General features: G+C 35.2%; 3 protein-coding genes and 3 non-coding genes across 6 annotated transcripts; 3 read left to right on the top strand and 3 right to left on the bottom strand.

Moving 5' to 3' along the window:
* Positions 1–10: 10 nt before the first annotated feature.
* On the top strand, positions 11–3,530 carry LOC135801334 (major facilitator superfamily domain-containing protein 6). The gene is made up of 5 exons (XM_065314770.1): positions 11–1,011; positions 1,652–1,938; positions 2,027–2,557; positions 2,698–3,193; positions 3,247–3,530. The coding sequence occupies exons 1-5, from the start codon at positions 945–947 to the stop codon at positions 3,483–3,485; spliced, it is 1,620 nt and encodes a 539-aa protein (XP_065170842.1). The 5' UTR covers positions 11–944; the 3' UTR covers positions 3,486–3,530.
* Positions 2,572–2,644, bottom strand: TRNAN-GUU (transfer RNA asparagine (anticodon GUU)). Its single transcript has one exon. It is a non-coding gene; the product is annotated as a tRNA-Asn (tRNA).
* Positions 3,531–4,227: 697 nt separating the features above from the next.
* LOC135801551 (U5 spliceosomal RNA) lies at positions 4,228–4,348 on the top strand. Its single transcript, XR_010550395.1, has one exon. It is a non-coding gene; the product is annotated as a U5 spliceosomal RNA (small nuclear RNA).
* A 3,559-nt stretch (positions 4,349–7,907) lies between these two features.
* Positions 7,908–10,543, top strand: LOC135801359 (transcription factor ces-2). The gene is made up of 3 exons (XM_065314815.1): positions 7,908–8,039; positions 9,380–9,783; positions 10,331–10,543. The coding sequence occupies exons 1-3, from the start codon at positions 8,024–8,026 to the stop codon at positions 10,460–10,462; spliced, it is 552 nt and encodes a 183-aa protein (XP_065170887.1). The 5' UTR covers positions 7,908–8,023; the 3' UTR covers positions 10,463–10,543.
* LOC135801550 (U5 spliceosomal RNA) lies at positions 8,088–8,207 on the bottom strand. Its single transcript, XR_010550394.1, has one exon. It is a non-coding gene; the product is annotated as a U5 spliceosomal RNA (small nuclear RNA).
* A 1,631-nt stretch (positions 10,544–12,174) lies between the features above and the next one.
* On the bottom strand, positions 12,175–13,250 carry ytr (U4/U6.U5 small nuclear ribonucleoprotein 27 kDa protein yantar). The gene is made up of 2 exons (XM_065314816.1): positions 13,090–13,250; positions 12,175–13,019 (listed from the first exon to the last, which is right to left on the bottom strand). The coding sequence occupies exon 2, from the start codon at positions 13,013–13,015 to the stop codon at positions 12,557–12,559; it is 459 nt and encodes a 152-aa protein (XP_065170888.1). The 5' UTR covers positions 13,016–13,019; positions 13,090–13,250; the 3' UTR covers positions 12,175–12,556.
* Between the last annotated feature and the right edge of the window lie 109 nt (positions 13,251–13,359).

Here is a 13,359-nt window from a genome sequence, read left to right on the forward strand (position 1 = left end):
TGATATACTATGTACATAAAATTACCTTAACTTTATGTGTGATTAACAAATATAGCCCATAATCAGTAATGTGAATAAAGTGCTTCAATGTTAAATATAACTAGAAATATCATAGTAAACACCGAGTGCCAAATGGAACGCAATTTGGTAATGACATTGGGACCTCCCACTCACCAAAAACTTTTATCGAAATTTCTCGGGTCCGTTTTACCTGAACTTGGATATTTTCTTACCTGACATTGAATTTTTCGTCAAATATAAAGGAACTTCAAGCTAAAACTCAAAAATTGAGTTGAAACTTGACCTTTTGATAGAAATTCTATTAGTGCAGAGTGCGTTTGTTCTTCAATGTGATAACAAGTATTAACTGATAAGTGATAAATGATAAGTGCCAGCTGATACAATATACTTTATCAAAGTTGCTAGTGCATATAATAGACACACAGCAACACAATGTTGCAAGTTCAGCCAGTTGTAATATTTTATTAGTCTGCGACGCGTTTTGACAGCTTTTTCGAAAGTTAATTACATACATTTAATAATATTTTTCGAAACAGTTCAAGTTCAATGTGTTACTTTGTAACAATTTGAACAAAAGTGAATTAAATACTTAATGCGTGGTGTGGATAACAATTAGAGCTGATATCAGCAGACTCAACACATGTTGTAAAATTTAATCTCTTTAATATGAACAAGTCATCAACACGAGGACCACATGGAAAATTTCAACTTGGCGGTTTTGAATTTATTCGATATTTAGTGTAAACGCAGTGAAGTGTAGTTTGTGTGAAGTTTAATTGCGGAAGCATTGAGCTGGATGCAATAACATTGGTGACTCATCTACACTATTCTAAATTGATGTTGTAATAGTGTATCAACATAAAAATAGACTGTAATATCTTGCGAGTTACTTAATAATAAAGTGAGCAAGCGAAACGTGCACAATGGGACGAATTAAAGTCAATGTTGATTTGCTGCCCATCAAAAGTCATTATTTTTTCTTTATGGCTGGTGAGTATTTCAACATTTCGAGATTATGTAGTTATTCATAGGTTTATTTACGAGTAGAACATTGCACTTGCTCATTAAAATTACTCGCCATTGTGGAGATAAACGTTGTTTGGACAGAAGTAACGGAAATATTTCTTTGATAACATCAGAATAAATAGGCACTAAATATGACCTTGAACTTTTCGGAAATTTATCAAAATTGCCAAAGTTTCACTTTCAAACGAATATATTTATATTTCTGCAATATTCACGTTTAATTAATTATTTTTTTTTTAATTTTTGTACATTAACTTCTTTTTCTATAGTTATTTATTATATTTAGGTGTTATTCTTTCAACGTAATCACTGATTTCACTTATTTCCATTTTACTTCGGCTCAGACATGTTACATACGCAGAATTCGCAAATTAAAAAAAACACTCACAACACGCTAAAACCAAAAATTCAAATAAGTCTTTTTATTATTCATTAATGTCCATCTTTTAACGCATAAAATTAACTTTTATGTTCAACTTTAAGCACTTTAAGTAATATAAAAATCACTTTTTTTATCAACCATTTTAAGTAAAGTAGTTGCCTAACCTTAAAATACTTCTAAAATGTCCACACCCAAACAGATATTTGTTTTAATTTTAAATAGCAATGGGTCCGATTTTACCCCAAATGTCAGTCTACGGAAAAGAAATGGGCATCAGTTCCGTAGTAATGGGTACAGTCACCGGTATACTCCCCATATTATTTCTCATAGCCAAACCAATATTTGGTATCATCGTCGACGTGTATCGCAAGCATCGAAAAACAATTTTTCTTTGTCTCATCGCCACAATGGCGGTTTCCTTCGCCAGCATCTACGTACTACCACCCCGCGCATTGGAAACCTACACAATCACCAAGGAGTGTCAACAGATGGACACATGTAATGTCACAGTCAGTAAAATATTCTTTCAGCAAACTATTTTTGTCATTTACATTACAAAATTGCAATTATATAAAGATGTTTTTATGTTTTTATTAGGAACTACATGTAACAAATGCAAACGAATGTAATAATTCCACCATTGAAATGATCTGCACATGCGCAATAGATCCAGTCAACCATATTGAACTTCCGTTAACTCGTCACATCGCAGATAACTTGATTTTGAATCAAACCGAAAATAAATATTGCACTTCTGCTAATTTAACTGCAGTCTGTGGTGGTTATTCAAAAGAATGTCAATGGAAATGTGTTGAAAATACGGAAAGCAACAGTAGTTGCTTGTATAAAACATGGCAGTTTTGGTACTTTATTATTTTGATGTCCATTGGAATGATTGGCTTCAATGTGACGAATTCAATAAGCGATGCGATTTGTTTTGATGTGATTGGTGATGAATATGACTACGGAAAACAACGCGTTTGGGGAACTATTGGTTTTGGCACAACAGCATTCATTTCCGGATATTTCGTCAACTGGGCATCGAATGGTACAACAACGTATGGACCTGCGTTTTTGATTATGTTGTTATTTACTGGTCTGGATTTATTTGCGTGTTCAAAACTAAAGGTAAAAAATCTAGACGCCCCCGGGTGGGATCGAACCACCGACCTTTCGGTTAACAGCCGAACGCGCTGCCGATTGCGCCACGGAGGCGGGCGAGTGCCACATTTTAAACACAACATGAAATAATTTTTTTTTTATTTTAGTTGCCTGTGATGGAAACCCCTGAAAATATCTTCAAAGACCTCTGCAATCTACTCCAAAACAGACATACTGTAGTCTTCGTGACATTTTCTGTATTTGCTGGAGTTTTAGACGGTTTTATAGTATATTTCCTCTTTTGGTACTTGGAAGATTTGGCGGTTACAAGCAACACCTCACAAATAAAACTAATCGAAGGACTTATTGTTGCTGCTGAGACTTTAGGAGGAGAAGTTATTTTCTTCTCGATCTCCGGGAAGATTCTAGAACGTTTTGGACACGGGCATTGTTTCAGTATGTGTTTTATTAATTATGCTCTAAGACTGGGACTGATTTCTGTGGTGCCATCACCATGGTGGGCTATTCCTGTGGAGTTTCTTCTTCAGGGACCTACATACGCATTGACTTACACTACTATCGTTGCGTATGCTAATGCAATAGCTCCTCCTGGAGCATCAGCCACTATGCAAGGCATTGCTGCAGGAATGGACGACGGTTTTGGTAATTATACAAAAATTTTATAGGTTATGTTTATACACCGTGGTAATTTTTAGGTTATGCTATTGGTAGCCTTCTGGGAGGTTTCCTCTATCAGACTGTGGGTGGTCAGCAAGCATTTCAAGTATTTTGCGTTCTTGGACTTGTCTGCAGTGTGACACATCTATTTTTATACAAATATTTCCTCCAGCATCACATATCTCCGGATAGACAACAAAATGGCGAATATAAATCACCTGGAGAAGCAGCGCTTGCGCTTGATGACACATCAACAGCTAGTATACACTGTATATGAACTTTGACAAAGACATAAATTATACTTTAGTTTTTATTTCCACAATTTGATCCATAACAACTGTTTTTGGTGTTGTTTGGTGTATTGTGTGTCGTATGCAATCGAAAAGTGTGCGCGGTGGTGATTAATGAGTGATGTCACGGGCTCGCACATGGCGGAATTCACACCATAAACGCGTAATTTGGTAATTTCTCGAAAAATCAACACAAACACGAACGCATTGTGAAGTAATATGCGAGCCATGTACTTCTTTCGCAATATAAATGCCCGTTTTATGATGTTTTATGACTCGCGAGACAAATGTTTTTGCGCTATTACGAAAAGTTGAAAGTTGGAAATTGCGCGCCGATCAAGGTAATAAACGGCGACGATGTTCGGCATTAAATTACACCCCTTCGAGCGACACGCGAGACGATCTTATTTATTTTGGGCGACGTATGCATTCTGCATAATATTTTATATCAAGTAATATGAAATGATCCACTAGGTGTCAGTGGTTTATCTTGTTATTTTAAATTTAGTATTTATTAGGATATAATACAACAACACAGGTAAGAAAATTGACTTGTCAGTAAAAAATTATTTAGAAATATTGAATTATTTTATGATCTTCTCGATTTATCTCGACTACATCTAGGTACGAACTAACTTTATTTAATAAACACTAGATGGCATAAAGTATACTTCTATGGAGGAAAGGTACAATAATTGAAGATATATACCAGGTAAAAACGATAACCCGTTACTCTGGTTTCCCTTCAAAGCGAATAAATCTTTCGCCTTTTACTAAAGATTTCCGTGGAGGGGAACAACTCAAATGAGTCTGTAAGAATTTTTTTACAGGCCCGGCTTTTGGCTGGGCCATCTGAACATATCAAAATAAAATTTCTGTTCTTTAGCATTTTCTCCAGTTTTTTTGTCTCTTTCATTTACTTAGTTGTTATTTACTTATAGTCCTTTTTTATAGTTTCACAACAGAAAATTTAAAAACTGCTACAGCAAGACACTCGACACTCCTTTTTTTTATTTCTTCAAGGGCTATTAGTTGGCAACCGAATACTTCAGATTGAAGATGAAGATATTTTAACAATAAACAAAAGAATTTCTGATGTCTGGCAACATATTTTAATCAAAACAATATTCCTGCAACAGAAAAAGAATTCCTCCACATGTCTAATGTTACATGTTTTTCTTTAGCAGTATTATTATAGTTATTATTATGGTATATAACAAAAGCAAAACAATTATTTAACGACCAAGCACGCGCTCGCAACCGACGATAACCGATGATAGATAATTCGTGTAATTCGTTCGAATTTCCCGCATGAATAATTTAGCGCCCGCCGCCTGACCATTAACCACCGCATTCGGCTAATGTTCAACTGGCAGCGGTCACCTCATAATAATCGAACGGAATGACCGCACCGATTGCGCTAACTATTGTTTAGCCGTGTGTTGTATACGCGGTTGCACGTTGCTCGTGTCGCGTTGTTGATAACTTTGCCTGATATCAATAATCCACCGCTGCGCGGCCATGCATTTGCCCTCATCTATAATTCACGAGGACCAGCTCCGAAACGTTCGTTACCGCTGTTACCAACTTACGTATATTTTCACAATTACGCTTACCGGTCACCACGCGGCGGACAAATCGAACATCGCAAATGTGACCCATGATTATATCTTGACAGGAAAAGTGGACATTATTTTTATCTGTACTTATATTTTATACTTGCATACTAGAAAAATTATTTTGCATTGAAGTACAAAAATGTTTAAAAGGCAAGAAATTTTTCCTATTTTTTTATATTATACTAGCTTTTGCCCGCGACTTCGTCCCGGTAGTGTTTAATAAAAATGTAATTCGTTTTTACTCACTTGTTCTAGATACCTATAGTATGTGTCAATTCTATCAATAAGATTCGCAATTTTATTTTAAACAAATTAATTATATAAAGAATTGTTTATAATGTACTTCAGCGCGCCATCTCGGATTCAACTATTTAACTATAACTATGATTAAATCTCAATGCCAACTTTTATCCTATAGAAAAGAGCTGTCTTTAGGGTTTTCCCGGCAATTATTCAAAATTTTCTTGCCGTAAAAACCATCCTTGGACTTTTACGAACATTTTAAAAATAGAATTGGCCAAATTGGTGTAGGCGTTGTTGAGTTATGCGCTTACCAACAGTTTTTGTGATTCATTTTTATATTATAGATGATAAAATTTAAGAAAACACATTATTTAAAGAGTGGAATCCTATAGTGTTGTTTTTAAATGTTATTGATGAATATTTTGGCTAAATAATTTTAAAAAATGGCATTTTTATGCTTTTTTTTTCGAAATATTTATAAAATGACAAACGACAGCTATGTAGTTATTCACAATGTATAACTAAAAATGAAACATTGATAGATGCCATTTATTATACCCATATTTACCGCAGTTATATTATTTGCGCTCGCTGTTTGCCGTCGTTTTGTCCTTCGGCGACTGTCGTGCCAAATTTATAATTAATGCCGTCCGTGCGGTGTCATCCTTAGCGGGCCGCGATTGTATCACCAGCGTTTGTTATTATACGACATTATAAAGCTGTTGGATCATAATTCACGTATGGCGTGTGCCTTTGTGCCATCCCTTGCGAGCGCGCTCCACCTGTGCGCCGACGAAAGTGTTTATTAGTGTTGAGCCTCGGAGCGACTGTAATTAGGTGTCGTCCGGGGGCGGTGTCGCGCGTCCGATCGTGGGATTTCGCACGTGGCAGGATGCAGCCGGTGAAAAAAATCAACCTCGCATCAAACGCACACGCGCGGGCGGGTAACAAGGGATGATCATTCGTCACGTGCGCGCAATCAACTTGCACACCCCACATGCGTAATAGTTTTATGGTTAAGGGTTAAACGAAGGGCAAGCGGTAGTGATAGATATTTATTTGTATAGACGGATATAAGCAAATATTGAAATTTGGGAAAAATTATATTTTGATTTGTTTAGAATCTAAGAATCTTAGAATTTAGAATCTAAACTTTAGATGATCCAATGATGAAAATTTGTCATTTTTTAGGTTAGAATTGAATTATGGCACTTTATAACTAAAATATCTTCTCTAATATAAAATAATTTGCAAAATCAGTTCTTAAGCGCATAACTTAACACCGCCTAGAACAATTTAACCAATTCTTTTTTTTTTTAAATGTTCGTTAAAGTCCAAGGACCGTTTTTACGGCAAAAAAAAATATGAACAATTGCCGGGAAAACCCTAAAGACAGCCATTTTCTATAAGATAAAATTTGGCATTGAGATTCAATTATAGTTATAGTTAAATAGTTGAATCCGAGATGGCGCGCTGAAGTGCATTACTAGCAATTCTTTATATAATCAATTTCTCTAAAATTAAATTGCGAATCATATTGATAGAATTGACACATACTATGTCTAGAACAGGAGAGAAAAAACGAAATACATTTTTATTAAACACTACCGGAACGAAGTCTAAGGCAAAAACTAGTTATTCTATTAATTTTGTTTTTTTCGTTTTTTAGTCGAAATTTATACGTCCAAACGCCCCAAAGTAGAATTACATGTGATCATCACCTGAAAGAAACTTAATGCGACATTGTGCGCTTGCATGAAGTCGTAAGCCGTGAGAGAATATCGAACAGTTTCAGGTGTCCAGGTCTCAAAGGTGGAAAATACGTAGGTATTCTCTCTGCTGGCACACGCATAAAGCTTGAAAGTCGTAATAAACACGCCTGCAACATTATTACAATACTGTCGCACCCCCGCTAGACTTTGAAATCACAAAAATTCAAAAAGTTAATTTTAATTATTCCAAACATTAGCTTGTAGTTAATGTAATTAATACATTTTTAATTGATCATGCACTTTAATGCATGTGTTTGTTTAAGAATTCCGTAGGAGGAGATTCCCAACCCTTGCTTACCAATGGCGGCGGTTACGTCGCATTTACGCGGCGCAGCCGGTGACATAAGTTGAATCGTTTCGCGCTTTGACTTCTCTGGCCTGACCAATGGATACGATGACTGTACGCGCGCGAGGGTGGAGTTTCGGCGCCGATGGCGTCGCGACGCCCGCCGCCACCACCATTTCGAAGTATAATAATGCGGCGGATATGTTTTGTATGTGTCGCGTGCGTTTCGCGTCGATGTTATTAAATGTTGGCACGTAATGTTACAGTTTACACCCACGCAACCACCACCACCACCACTGGCTGGGGTTGTAATGTTTTTGGTTTCATTTGATTGCAGAGTGGTTTTCAGTATCAATGCGACTGTAATTCATGCAACTTCTTCCGGTCTCTGAATAGATATTTTCCTTGATTATTCTATTATAAATTTATTTTGTGTTCAAAAGTTTGTGTTTTCTATGTATATGGATCACTTGAATAATAACACGCCGCACGCGTTAGGTGTAGGAGGCGCGAGTGGGTTTCATCACTATGTGGATACAACAGGTGGAGTGCTGCCGGTTTCGGCGTTTTCGGCGTTTCATTTGCTAAGGAATTACAACTACTTGATGGGTCCACATACAGGTAACTAATTATTATAATACGGAGAATTATATTTTGGTTTGTTTAGATGGCCCAGCTAAAAGCCGGGCCTTTAAAAAATTCTTGCAGACTCATTTGAGTTGTTCCCCTCCACGGAAATCTTTAGTAAAAGGCGAAAGATTTATTCGCTTTGAAGGGAAACCAGAGTGAAGGGTTATCGTTTTTACCTGGTATAAATCTTCAATTATTGTACCTTTTCTCAATAGAAGTATACTTTATGCCATCTAGTGTTTATAAAGTAAAGTCCGTTGATACTTAAATGTAGTAGAGATGAGCAGTTTTTTGATTGTACACGTTTAATTATTGTGTGGTAATGATAAGAGATTTTGTTTCACTGTCATCTGCATAATTTCATTAATCTACGAAAAAAAAATTAGGATTTTTATTAATAAAATCACTAGAATTGCAAACATAATAATAATTTCATAAACACAATTATTCTTGAATAATATTTATTAACTATAAATATAACTGCTTTTATTTTACTTGAAACCAGAAAAAAATTGCTAAATTACATTTTCACTATCTCTGGCAATCAAATTGGTTCCCTCTGGGTTTCAGTTAACTGCAAAAGTCTACATTTTTAAACAAACTATAAATTTATTCACTTTAAAAGAAAACCAGAATAATGAATTACCACTTTTACCTGTGTGAAATACCTGTATGCATCGAATTCATACTGAAGAAATTGCATACATGTCATCTATCATTTATCAAAGAAAGTCATTATATATTAAAGAATTGAATAAGTAAGTTACTTACACAATGATTACAGGTATATTCGCACAAATACTATACCAAAGAAGAAAGAGAATCAAAGAATCAATTTTACTAATTCAATGCAATATCATAACATTTGCACATTGAGCGACTGTATTCTAAATAATTCGCATTTTGCAGCATCGATTTGCTAATCGTTTGCCTATTAAATACAATGTGAATGTAAATTATTGCAATTAAAACATGCCTACCCGAAAAATGCGCGATTTTTATGCATAAATTCCTCTATAACAGCGAAATTATAAAAATAGCGAAAAAACTGATTTTTAGAAGCAATTTAAATTTGTTCAACATGAAAAACCACAAATTAAATAGAATCACCTCAAATTGTAACCCTGCAAATGAAACAACACGCAATATTTTTCATACTTGTATGACTGACGCGTTCGTGTTGCGTTTTGCGGTATCGTAGAATAATTGAATATGAAAATTAAATGATAAACACACAACCTAAAAATATATACTACCAAATTCTTCATTTTGTTTTAGCGCCTTAACCACAAGACATTTGAACGTTCATATTCAATTTGCTTTTATTACAGACATATCAAAGTCATCTAGTTTGAGCGAGCTGCACAGTCGGTTACAACCCGAACACGCATTGCATTCACCGAGCAAGCCGCCCGACTGCGGCAAACCGCTCCCGCCGCTTACCCTCGACGTCGGCAAGTCCTTCCCGACGCTGTCGCACCACCAACCGAATCTATTAGCCGCACACGGATTGTTCAACAATATTCACTATCACGCACATCATGGTGTTCTGCAACCTGGCAGTCCTAGCACGGGATTATTGTCTCCAGATGGTTATATGTCTTTGAAAAGGCATAGAGGTGAAAAGAAACCTATTCCTGAAGATCAAAAGGATGAAAAGTATTTTGAACGACGTAAGAGGAATAATCATGCGGCGAAGAAGTCGAGGGATGCGAGGAAAATACGTGAAGATCAAGTAAGAATAAAGAGATTTGTTGGAATTTATGATATGAACTAAATTAAGAAAATTCGAAAAGTTCAAAAAAATTAAAATTATTATCTAGACAATTTTACAATCTATAATGTAGACATGAATCGCAAAATCTATTGGTAAGCGCTTAACTCAACAATATAATGGCTAATTCTTTCTTTAAAATGTTCCTTTAAGTCCAAGGATGGTTTTTACGGCGAGAAAATTTTGAATAATTGCCGGGAAAACTCTAAAGACAGCCTTTTTCAATAAAATAAAAGTTGGCATTAAGATTCAATCAAAGTTATAGTTAAATTGTTGAATCCGGGATAGCGCGCTGAAGTACATTATTAACAATTCTTTATATAATTAATTTCTTCAAAATAAAATTGAGAATCTTATTGATAGAATTCACACATAGTATGTCTAGAACAAACACTACCGGGACAAAGTCGCGGGCAAGCCGAGTTTATAATAATTCTGTTTATTGTTTAATCAAGTATTTTGCCAATTACGCTATGAACATTAAAAATTAACTTTTTTTTTGTTTTAGGTGGCTTTGAAAGCAACAATTCTGGAACACGAAAACGCCATTCTTAAAACACAAGTGCTCACACTACGAGAAGAAGCTTCGTCGTTGCGACAAATGCTACTTCAGAAGAAAACCATGGATTTGAATTCGTGATATGTACACTCATTCTTTAAAATATTGTTAAATTAATATTATGCATTACTTGTGGTATTTTTCTGTAAGATACATTTTTGTTATCAATCGTAACTTTATAGAACTATGCACAAAAAAATTTGTTTCCGAAAATGAAATCAATAAGATGGTACTAATAATAAATATCTAGATGAAGTTAGATAGCATAATAGACCATATTGTGTACTTCTTCATTTGATAATAACTGATACTGGTGCAGTTAATAACAATTAGTTTAACATGACATCACATTCATCGCATTTAGTGATGAGGAGATACGAAGTTCTAAGCTCCTTCAAAATAGAAGGAGAGAAGGACCCTAGAAACTTGCAAAAGTTAAGATTCATCAGTCAAGCACCCTGGAATACTTGTGCCTAACCCGTAAAATGTGGTGGGAGAAAACTCTGGTCGCGTGTGAGGCCTTAAATCCTATACATCGTAACACCAGCTGTTTGTTTTGCCCCACATGCTATTTACGTCAAAATCCCAAGTATTTTCTGGTTAAAACCGAGGATATTTAAAATGTATTCCTCTTTCTGTAAATTCAATGGAAACAGTATTAAAAATTTACAGTTTAAAATTTAAACTTATGCAAGAATATGAATCTTTTTTCGGCATTACAAAGTCCCACTCATTTTAAGTTCCATTTCATTTACTTTGTGAAATTTTTGGCATTATTTTGTGCATTTTAGTTTACTAGCCAGTTTTCTTTTGATTGAATGTGTAATGTAGTGAAACAAGAACAATACAGTTCGTTATCAACAACAAATGCAATGTTTATTATGTACATTATATGTTGCAAATTTTATGGGAGATTTAAGAGGGTATTCTACTCTAGAGGTTTCAAAAAATCGATTTTTTTTTCTTTTGATATTTTGAAAGTTTAACTATTCAAGAATACGTGTACAACAGGATTTTTCAAAATTCAAATTATTTTCCGAGATATAGCCGTTTTGGTGACGCGGCATCCATACTGGTTCGCATTGACGCGAAACTTTAAACGTGTTTTTCTCGAAACTGTATTTTTCGAGACGGTACCCACGATTCCTCAACTTCTACTGAACCGATTTACTTGAATTTTTTACAGAGTCTTCTTTATAGACTTTTCTTTAAAATGAACTACGCTTATCACCAAATTCCGATTTTAAATATTCCAAAAAAAATCTAGAATATCAAAAAATAAGGGTAAAAAAATCACTATTTTTTCAAACAGTCGCCATTTTGTGAAAAACTTTTTTTTTCACTTGTCCGTAGTTCATATGATTGCGACATTATTCTAGATTAATAATTAATTATTCTAGATTAATTCAGATCACTTGGAGGGCTAAAATCATGGGTACGGTCACGTGCCAATTTTTTGGGACCTCCCACTTCATCACCTGCTGGAATTTAAAATTTTGAACTTTTTTCAGTTTTTATTTTTTTTTGTATTCTCAAAACATTAATAAATAAGTGCTAAAAAAATGGATAGTAAAAATATTAATTGATTTTTTTTACGGCCTTTCAAAAATCACATGAAATTCATGCCTCTAGAGTAGAATACCCCCTTAAAACAAATGACTACAGTAACAGCACATGTACACTTGGTTGCCTACCATGATTAGACAATTTTAAAATAAAAGGAAACGCGTAAACTTACTAGAAGAGTAACGAAATCTTTTCTTGTCATTTTATTTACCAATAATTGATAATAATAAAACTGCTCAATATTTATTTACAAAAGTCACTTATTATAAATACTTATGCTTATACTTAAGAGGTAATACAAGTAAAAATTGTGAGGTAAATTTTTCAATGATATTGAAACAGTAATGCCTTAATACCTGCTGTGTATGCCAATAATCCTGATTACTATTGAGGTTGTGTGGAGTGTGAGTGTAAAGATATCATTAACAAATAGAAATATTCTCAAGTCATCTGCTCCTAGTGGAGCAAAGTGCTGCTGCCTGTTGTCAAAGTAAACATTTTCAACAACAAGTCATCCTGTGATGCCCATTTGATTCAGCAAAATACAAAATTGAGGTAAAATATCCTGCTTTGAGTGTCAACCCGTATTCTCAAGCAAAACTGAGCCCATCAAGCAACAAAGTCAAGTGGTCTATTGAAACCGCCCTTGCGGTTCATGTACTGCCGGTATTTGCGCTTGAGGATGACGTGCACGTTGCCCACATCGTTGCCATCCACCTTTTTACCTTTGGTGGTGTCGAACGTGCAGAAACCCATCATTTTCATCATCTCTTGCTCATCTGGTGACTTGCCCTGTAGTTCCACTTCCGAGACTTCGGGCCGTTCGGCGACACGATGGGAGCTGCGCGCGGCTGGCGAGCGAGATCTTGAACGGGAATACCTTCTATCATCGCGTGAATGTCGTCGGCGATCCCTATCGCTGCGATCGGTTCGATCGCGCGACCTTTTTCTTCGGAAGCGCTGCTCGCGCGATCTGGATCGATCCCTGTCTCGGTCGCGCACGTCCCGATCTCGTTCTCTGTCTCGCTCCCGTCTTCGCGGCGACCTCGACCTGCTCCTTCTTCCCATTATCCTACAAACAGGTTGGATTTGTTTGAGGTAATTTTTCTGTTTTTTCGAAAAATCGGAAAAAATATACGCACCTTAAAATGTAACAATCGGTTGACGTATGTCAGGAAACCATTTTTAAAACCACGTTGTCAGATTTCTTCGTAATTTTTCTACCACGCATGAATTTTTTTAGTGTCATTTTAAAATTTTATTTAAAAAATACTTTTTTTGAACACACTTTTCGTATTTGATATTTTTTAATTACATTTTTTTTAAATTTTTAATTTTAGGTCATTATAATATTTACAATGGCCACTCGCATTTATCACGCTTACTTACACATACATTACATAACCTTTAAT

Source organism: Atheta coriaria, unplaced genomic scaffold, assembly GCF_025399875.1.
Source record: "Atheta coriaria isolate IRGN ID8LTWV9N9 unplaced genomic scaffold, Caltech_Dcor_3.1 hic_scaffold_10_pilon, whole genome shotgun sequence".
Lineage (NCBI taxonomy): Eukaryota > Metazoa > Arthropoda > Insecta > Coleoptera > Staphylinidae > Dalotia > Dalotia coriaria.

Bases quoted from the DNA above. Each gene is read 5' to 3' on its own strand.
- LOC135801359 (XM_065314815.1), top strand. The intron at 9,784-10,330 runs GTAAGAATAAAG...TTTTTGTTTTAG, and splicing joins GGAAAATACGTGAAGATCAA to GTGGCTTTGAAAGCAACAAT.
- LOC135801334 (XM_065314770.1), top strand. From the start codon at position 945: ATGGGACGAATTAAAGTCAATGTTGATTTGCTGCCCATCAAAAGTCAT. The intron at 1,012-1,651 runs GTGAGTATTTCA...AATTTTAAATAG, and splicing joins TTATTTTTTCTTTATGGCTG to CAATGGGTCCGATTTTACCC. The intron at 3,194-3,246 runs GTAATTATACAA...GGTAATTTTTAG, and splicing joins AGGAATGGACGACGGTTTTG to GTTATGCTATTGGTAGCCTT.
- ytr (XM_065314816.1), bottom strand. From the start codon at position 13,015: ATGGGAAGAAGGAGCAGGTCGAGGTCGCCGCGAAGACGGGAGCGAGAC.